Here is a 9,079-nt window from a genome sequence, read left to right on the forward strand (position 1 = left end):
CATGGGTGACATGGATTGGTATTTATCCTAACGTGACGTTTTTTGAGCCGTCCATGTGAGACAAGGAGGTAATAGGGAGAGGAGGCAGCTTATGTGAAGGAGAGACTCCTATCCAAGTTCCAACAAACGGATTCCGTGAGAAAGGTGAAAAGATGACGAAGAGATGTTTCGTGTTCGACCCCAGCACCACTACTGGTGCTTCATAAACCATACCACACAGCCAAATGTTAACCTACAAGAGACACCATAAAATACTATGTTACATTGAGTGAGAAATTAAGATAAAAAAAGTTTTACAAGTATAGTTTCTACACCACCTATTTTAAATTAGTTATTTTAATACTATACAAGTAACAAAACCATTATCATAATCATAACCATTCTTTTGCTAATTACTCAAAAGTATAATATAAATAATAACAATAATAATAATAATAAAATAGTTGGTTAATATATTTTGTAGTTTAGTGTTTGTATTTGTCTTTAGTATAATACATGGTGCAGAAAGACAGTGGTGCAGTTGAGTTGAGTTCACCTTCATTCAAACGCCCATTTCATTTCATTCAAACTCCATAAATCCAATCCCAAATTCCCTCCATCAAATTCAATCTCCTCTCTTCCAATTCAATCAATTCACACCATCAATTTCAAAAACCCAAATGCAATCACTCAAACCCTAACCAATCAGATCTACCAAAACCTTCACAGATTCAGCAATGGTGGCCGACCCATGGATAGTCCGACTAGGAACCCAAATGGGTTCCAATCTCAAACACGCTTTACTACTGGAATCATCTTCAAAACCCCTAACCAAGAACGCAAACAACAACAACAAACCGGACATTATCGGAATCTTGTCGTTCGAGGTTGCCAACGTCATGTCCAAAACCGTCCACCTCCACAAATCCTTAACCAATTCCGAGATCTCACGGCTAAAAAACGAAACCCTCAAATCTTTTGGCATCAAAACCCTAGTCTCATCCGACGAAACGTATCTTCTCGATCTCGCGCTTTCGGAGAAGCTCGATGACCTTAATTTCATCGCCGGAGTGGTTTCGAGGCTCGGGCGCAAGTGTACGGTGCCTCAGCTGGTTGGGTTTCAGCATGTGTATGGGGATATTGTGTCTGGAGTGATTAGTATTGGGGAATTGGGGTTTTTGGTTAAGGATATGGAGGCCATGGTAAGGCGGATGGAGCGGTATGTTAATTCGACGGCGAGGCTTTACGCGGAAATGGAGGTTTTGAATGAGTTGGAGGTTGCCACGAGCAAGTTCGAGCAGAACCAGCACGAGGAAAGCCGGAAGGCGTTTGAGCAGAAGGTGATGTGGCAGAAGCAGGATGTTAGGCAGTTAAAGGATGCGTCTTTGTGGAATCAGACTTATGATAAGATAGTGGAGATGCTTGCGAGAACCGTGTGTACGCTTTACGCGCGTATTTGTGTAGTTTTCGATGATACAATTGCAAGACGAGAGATGTTTTCCAGTAATTCTGGTTCAGGTTCGGTTTCGGGCTCGGTTTCAGGTGCGAATTTACATTCTTGTACTAGTTTATCTCAAGTTTCGGGTCAGATTGACACGCGTAGTGTGAAATCTTTAGGTGGTTTTAGTAACTCGGGTATTGAGAAGCGGGTGGGTAGGGTTAGGGGTCAACCCGGATCAAGAAAAGGGGAAATGTCTCTGTTTAAAGCGGAGGATTTTAACTTTGCTTGCGGGTTGGGACCCGGGAGATTGTTTATGGAATGTTTAAATAGGAGCAGCCCGGTTTCAAAGTCGGATGATTTTGATGACGGTTCTGTTCAGAAACGTGATGATCGAAGCAGCCAGATTTCAGGTTCTTGTAGTGTTTCGAGTAGTGTAAGAAAAGATATTAACAATCACACGGGCTTTCAAAGTCGGATTCCGATGATGGGAGAACAAAGACGGATAAAAACTAGTGTTAAAACCGCTCCAAAGAACAGATTAACGGTACAAGCTTCTCAAAACACGATTGGAGGGTCTGCTTTAGCTTTGCATTATGCTAATGTTATTATTGTGATTGAGAAATTACTTCAATACCCTCATTTAGTTGGCGAGGAGGCTCGAGATGATTTATACCAAATGTTACCAACGAGCTTGCGATTGGCGTTAAAGATGAGTTTAAAGTCGTATGTGAAAGATTTAGCAATATACGACGCGCCTCTCGCTCACGACTGGAAAGACAGGCTTGATGAGATTCTTTCTTGGCTTGCGCCTTTGGCACACAACATGATGAGGTGGCAAAACGAGAGAAACTTTGAGCAACAACAAATTGTTTCAAGAACCAATGTGCTTCTGTTACAAACATTGTATTTTGCAGATAGAACAAAGACAGAAACCGCCATTTGTGAGCTTCTTGTCGGGTTGAATTACATATGTCGTTATGAGCATCAACAAAACGCGTTATTGGATTGTGCAAGCAGTTTTGATTTTGAAGGCTGCATTGACTGGCAAACTCAATATTGAGCTTCATGGAGATCAAGATTTGCGACTGTGAGTTTTTCTTTTAATGCGTCGTTTGATAAAATTAGTCTAACGTGTTGTGAATATGATAGATTTTGGCTTATTAGTGATTTATAATCATTGTATGGATGAGTTGTTTTATGTACTTTGTTGTTGTCTTTGAAGTACATAAATTAACTTGATAAACAATGTATAATGGACTTTGGAGGTCAAACTTGTTATGTGTCGCTTTGACTTGGTCAATGATTATTTGATTTCCGTTTCGTACACTTCATTGATGTTTTACTTATTTTGATATACTATCTAAGAACATGTAATCATTAAAAGTATGCACTATATCATTCTGATACTTGAATGTCTCGAGCATGCTATCGCTGCATCATAGATGTGCTCACTGGACCGTATTCTGTTAATTGTAATGCACAAGACACCAATGCACACGACTGGTGGGTGGGGCGGGTGGGTGATCGATCGGTTTGTGGGGTCTTCTGAAAAAATGGTTCAACGTTTAGTTGCATGTAATCTTGTAGTTGGTACTAGTGGTTTAGTTGAAAAGAAAAAGGTTACAGGTAGGTGAAGAAGAAAACAACTTTAGAACCTTTATTGAACATAACTATAACCATGGTGAGAATGTGAGATCATATATTCTAAGTTTCTCACACTTTTGAGTGGGTCCCATTTATATGGTACTTAAAATATACAACTAAAGGTGGACAAAAAAAAAAAAAAAAAACAAATGGTCCCATTTGAATGTGAAATTTGAGCATTGGATTTTGGAACCATCATGAGAGCATGCAAGTTCTCAAGCATGCTGCTCAATTTCAATGAGTTTGTTTATGTTTACTTGTGCTATGTCTATGTATTGTTTTTGATTTGAGATATATATAATGGTTCTATCTATGTGTGTAACTTGTAAGGATAAAAGTACCTAGAGATTGACAGTTTCAATTTTTATATATCAAACAGTCAACAAGTTGTATTGAAACTTAGATAGTGGTCCAAACACCTATGTATAGAAGTTGAACTAATAAGAAAACGTGTCAAACAAATATTATGGGGTGGGTCAAAAGTCGGCTGCATTTGTGATGGGAGCAGATTGAGACATGAGACTTTGAGAGGCGGTGCAGTCTTTCATGAAATACATGCGTCTAGTTGTTTGTGACCTATTTGAGATTGATTTGTTAAGTGATTGAACCGTGTCGGGCTCAAGTAGTCAAGTTTAATTTGGACGAGCTCAAGCCTTGTTCTGTATACCAATTTTGGTTAAGTTTAACTTATTAGTTGTATTAATATAATGATTTTTGTTTAATATAAAATAATAAAAACGACTTGTAGAATTATGATAAAAGTTAATAAATAAACACTACATTATGTGCATAGTTGTCAATATCGAATAGCGGAAAATAGCGACGGGTCACCTATGTGCTACGTAGCGAATAGCGGTAAATAGCGACCACTATTTTATATTTAGCGATAAAGAGGTAGAAAATTTTTAAGCAAATAATTATTGTTTATATTCACAAAATAAGCTTTTACGGTGGAATTTGTGGAACGTGCAGCTGTTTGGTTGATAAGCAAGCCTAAAAAATAGATTACTACAAATTTTTATATTAAAAAATAAAATAAAAATTAAAAAAACATCCTAAATAACCGCTATATCACGCTAAATGACCGATATTTAGTATATAGCGGCCTATAGCCGCATCGCTACGTAGCACGCTATAGCGACCGCTATCACCGCTATTGACAACTATGATTATGTTGTAAATTTAACCATGATTATACATGTGTTATAATATACATTGAATACACTAATTACTCAAGTTTAAATATATGTTGCTATAAATGCTTGCGAATCTAGTGCCTGGCAAAGCCATGTGAGAAGGGGGGGGGGGGGGTGGCGGCTCCGCTTGATGTCCCTGGTAGGCTCGAAAATTTTCGAGTTTTTTCTATACATATGCAAAACAAAAAATATATGTATTTTTAATGTTAAAACCCAATTACCTAATTTATTTAAGGCCATTTTTATTAAAAATAATGATAAAAATAAAATTTGCACAATCCGATGAGCCCATTAAAAAATTTAATTGGCTAAATATAATAAAAAACTCTTAAGGGCCAAATTTTTTCCTACCCTCAGCCCAGAATTTTTTAACGATTCTTGAAGATGACCTTGTTGCCGGGTAAGAAGTTGTAGTATGAAGGAAGAGACTTCTTCGGCTCGAAGTCATTTTAGTAGAGGTTGTGTGCATCTCATCCTTTTGGGGCCAAGGGTAAACCATGAACTCAAGAAACCCATTGTAAGGTACACTGAGGTTGGGACTTCGTGTAGACTTGACAGTCAAGTTATTCATGTATATGGAGTCATCGCATATAACATGTATGTCGATCAATTAGTAAGAGAACTAGAGAAGGGTGATATAGGATTAGGCCTTAGGGTAGCCATTCTCTTAAAATGAGAATGTAAGTCAGGAGAGGAAGAGTGCATCAATATGGTGGGTTAAGTCCCCTTGTATAAAGACAAAGTGGGCCAAAATTTAATGGGATTGACTGGTGTGGACCAGAGCCCATTGGATCAGGTTCATAATATGGGTATCATGATAATAGAGCTTGAAATAAATCGAGCTAGAGGTGGGCAAACCTGGTCAACATGCAGTCAAATACCCGATCACACCTGGAACCGACTCCTACCCACCCCGATTCTTGACTTTCGTTGACCATGCTCGGTACCGGTTTTTGAAAATACCGGTTTGTGCCCCTATAAATCGAGCCAAGTTACAACTTCATGAATAAATCTACAAATGAGCCTTTTACGTAAACAAGCAATCGAGCATAGATGAGGCCTGAGTCGGCCCGACTCATATATTGCATATGCATCATGACAACTAGCAAAAAAGGAAAAAAGTTTATAATTTCTAGAGCCCTTCCATTAAAAACTTGCGATGCGCTAATTATTTTGATAGAACCGCCTACACCATCCAGGTCCCATCGTTTCTATATTTCTTTATTTAAGGCTTCGATTTAACATTTTTGAATTTTAGGATTTTATTGACTTTTCAATCTTAATACTATTTTCTTATTAGGTGAATCAACATTAAGTTACATTCTTTATCGTTAGCCAAAATAGCATATATATTGTCTAATTTGTAGTTCAATAACATTATAAATACTCTCAAAGGGCGTGCTTATACATACAAGTGTTTGTGAGTTTTCACATGCTTAAAATGTTTGCATTCTTGTTATTATGAAAAGAAAATGTTATTTTAGAACTAGTTAATTTTTTCTTATTGAACTCTTTTATTGGTACAAAATATACCTGGACTGGGCTTAAGTTGGCCATCACATATTTTGGGCTATAAGTGACAACTGCAGACAGGGAGGACAGGGTTGGCCGGTTGGGACTTGACATTGGTGAAACAAACACATAAAAGTGTGATAAAACCTTGACGGTTGACATTACTTGGTGTTTTAGTCAGCTTGGACTGCTTTGTTGTTAATCTAAGTTAGCACATGGTTATTGTCCTTCTGGAAATAATACAATCAGTTCACACTCTGTACCACTTTAGAGATCTTGTCCAACTTGACTTGAGAGAAACGATATATATTTAGACAAGAGATGACCAATCCTCCCACCCGTCACATAACCCGACTCGGCCTGACCCGACAATGACGGATCTAGACATCAGACTCAGGGATAATGTTCAAAAAAATTTTTTTACCGTATTTCACACTATGTAAACGAAACAAAAGCAGAAACATGATAATAAATATATTTTAACACGTTTGGGGCAGATTTCTCCTTTTTGGTTTTTAAAAGCTTAAAATCAAGCAATTACATCATCTTCTTTAAATTCATCACATTAATTGCGATGAGTATATAAAGGGGGAGAGGGTCCTTTGTAATTCACACTTTCACTCCTCTTCTTGTAAACGATTTCCGGCGAATACTTTCTGCCAAGCATTCCTTTACCTCCAAACCATGTCTTCTACTCACGATTTCGAAGCTGCTGCCGAGGAATCTGACGTGCACGTCGAGATCTCGACGTCTACGTCTGATAAAGACGATAAGAGCACTGCTGGCGAATGCCAGTGTGCTCTTCCCACTGAGCTTTTTCAGTACATCGTCCGGAAGTTCATGCTCGAGCCGTTCGAGCCTGAGTTTCCGGAGCCACACCAGACGGTGTACGATGCCCCCAAGGGCAAGATAGGGGTGTACGCTGCATTCTTCGTTTATGGGAATCTCAGGTTCCCATTAACGAAGTTTGTATACCGTGTCTTGGAGAGGCACGGGGTGCATTTGACGGAGGTACACCCGATGGCGATCGCCAAGATCCGCCACTTTGAGTGGGTGTGCCTCATTCTGGGCGTGGAGCCCCATGTTGACCGGTTGATGACCTTCTATTCTTGGAGGTGCATCCAGGGGTGGTACACCTTGGTCAACCGGATCAAGGGGCTGAAGATCTGCGCAACCGAGCGCAGTCTTCGGTCGTGGAAGAGGGAGTTTTTTTATATCTCCGCTCGCGTCGTCCCGATAGCGATGACGTTTAAGAATGGGATAGCACTCCCCGCCCTTCACGCCCCAAACTACCAGGAGGCGGAATGGTTCGCCAAGATCTCCCGGATCCAGACTCCGGTGTACCGCTTTGCGGAGTCTGGGATGGTGATGCTTGGGATGAGCCAGGTGTGGAAGGAGGCGTCACAGGTTCCCATCGTCCTCGAATACGGTTTGAACTATGTCCCTTACGGTATGCTTTGTCTTATTTGTTTATATAGGTTTGTCTTCTAACTGTTTCTTTTATTTCAGAGGGGAACGACTTGCAGTCTCTCCTGCAGCCGCGGGAGAGTGATGGTCCCGCTCGGATGGGTACTCGTGCTCTCGATAAGAACGAGTTGCCCATCTTGGAGCAAACGAGGGATCGGTTTGTGGAGGTCTACCCGCCAGGCCACCCTATTTTGAGCGCCACGCGGCCAGGTAAGGCGTTATTCAACCCTTGACCTCTCAATGCTGAAACCTCTGCTGGAATTCCTCTAATCTTATCATCTTCTGATGAGGAATCCGCAGATGGTCCTCCGTTGGTGCGGAAGAAGAAGGCTGCCGGCGGGAAGGGGAAGGCGAAGGTTGCCTCCACTGCCGATCCGGTGCATCGGTCTGATTCAGAGACCGAAAGCGAGGAGGTGGCGGGGAACCCTGGTGGTGCTAAGACCACTACTCCGGAGGCTGAAACGACCGTCACCTCCGAGCAGCCCAGGACAACGACGGTGAGCGGCGTGAAGAGGCCGGCTCCATCGGGTTCGTCCCCGCCTGTTCGCACTTTTAGGCTCAAGAAAACCCGTACGTACAAACTTCCTTTACTTTTTAACTTCATATCTTTCCGCCATTATACTTATATCTTCTTTGTGCAGGCGTGGATGCTACCGCATTCCAGGGTGGAGCGGGGAGGAGCACCTCCGGACCCATGACGGTAGGCTTGGTCAACCTACCTGAGGCGATGACCCAGGCGGCTGCGCCTGCTTCAGTTGGTTCAGTTGCTCACCCAGTTGAGCCAACTGTTCCAACTGTGATGACATCTCCGCCGGCTGTCAGTGCCATATTTACTGAATCTTTCACTGAGCCGGCGGTGACTATTTCTGCAGGTACTTCCGCAGCGGCGACCACGGTTGTGAGTTCACCTCCGGTGAGTTCACCTCCGTTGGTTTCTACCGCGGCGGCCTCTATGCCTCCTCCGACGTCGGCAGCTACGGCCGATCCTTCAGGTATGCTTGGGGCTTCTCGCCAACCTCTGCCTGCTTCCCATCTGCCTGACCTCTTGGATAGATTTCCCTTGGGTTCAGGTGATGGGTTTGGCGGCTATCGGCCTGTTGTCGACCCTACAGGTGCGTAGGGTTCTTTTGGCCTTTTTTTTTATATATATATCATCTTTTCCTAACTACTTTTTGTTTTTTGCAGTGTCGGATTCCAATGAAGTGTATGTTCCACGATGGAACATCCGCTGAGGAACAACCCTTCGCACGCCTGTGGAGTGCGTGGAGTGGGCTCGTCACGCAGCTCCCAGTGGTGCGTTGGGGGAAGCAATGGCTAGCTACCAGGAGGGTAGGCTAACCAACGAGCTTCGGATTCTCCTGGCCCGGATGCAGCCGCGCGTCGAGCTGCTCTGTCGTGAAAACGACAAGTTAAAAGCAGCTCGTATTCAAGAAGTAGCTCAGGCGCGGGCTGTCCGGGAGGTGAACAAGAGGCTTACCGCAGTGGCTGCGGAAAAGGAGAAGGCCTTCAAAGCCCTCGAGGTTGAAGTTCAGGCCCGGCTCGAGGCCCGTTCCAAGGCTGCCCAAGCTGTTAACGAACAGCTTCGGCTGGCTAAGGAAACTGCACGGAACGCAACTGAGAGGGCCACCAAGGCTGAAGCTGTTGCTGAGCCTCTACGCCTCGAGAATGAGGAACTTAAAGCCAAACTAGAGGCGCTCCAACAGGCTCATGATGCATTGGCGATGGAAGACGCCAAGAAGCTCCAAGAGATCTTGGACCAGAGGGGGGTGCTTGACCACACTGAGCGGAAGCTAAAGGGCGTTGAAGAGGCTGCGGCTAAAGAAGTCTTGCTTGCCAACCT

The 9,079-nt window shown here is 42.7% G+C and overlaps 1 protein-coding gene across 1 annotated transcript; it reads left to right on the forward strand.

The window, feature by feature from the left end:
• The first annotated feature begins 658 nt into the window (after positions 1–658).
• On the forward strand, positions 659–2,696 carry LOC143598197 (protein PSK SIMULATOR 3-like). Its single transcript, XM_077076478.1, has one exon. It carries the CDS (start codon positions 717–719, stop codon positions 2,478–2,480), a length of 1,764 nt encoding a protein of 587 aa, XP_076932593.1. The 5' UTR covers positions 659–716; the 3' UTR covers positions 2,481–2,696.
• Positions 2,697–9,079: the final 6,383 nt, after the last annotated feature.

The sequence above is a fragment of the Bidens hawaiensis genome, unplaced genomic scaffold (assembly GCF_021521415.1).
Source record: "Bidens hawaiensis isolate Kalapana, Puna unplaced genomic scaffold, B.hawaiensis_p1.1 tig00049791_1, whole genome shotgun sequence".
NCBI classification, from domain to species: domain Eukaryota; kingdom Viridiplantae; phylum Streptophyta; class Magnoliopsida; order Asterales; family Asteraceae; genus Bidens; species Bidens hawaiensis.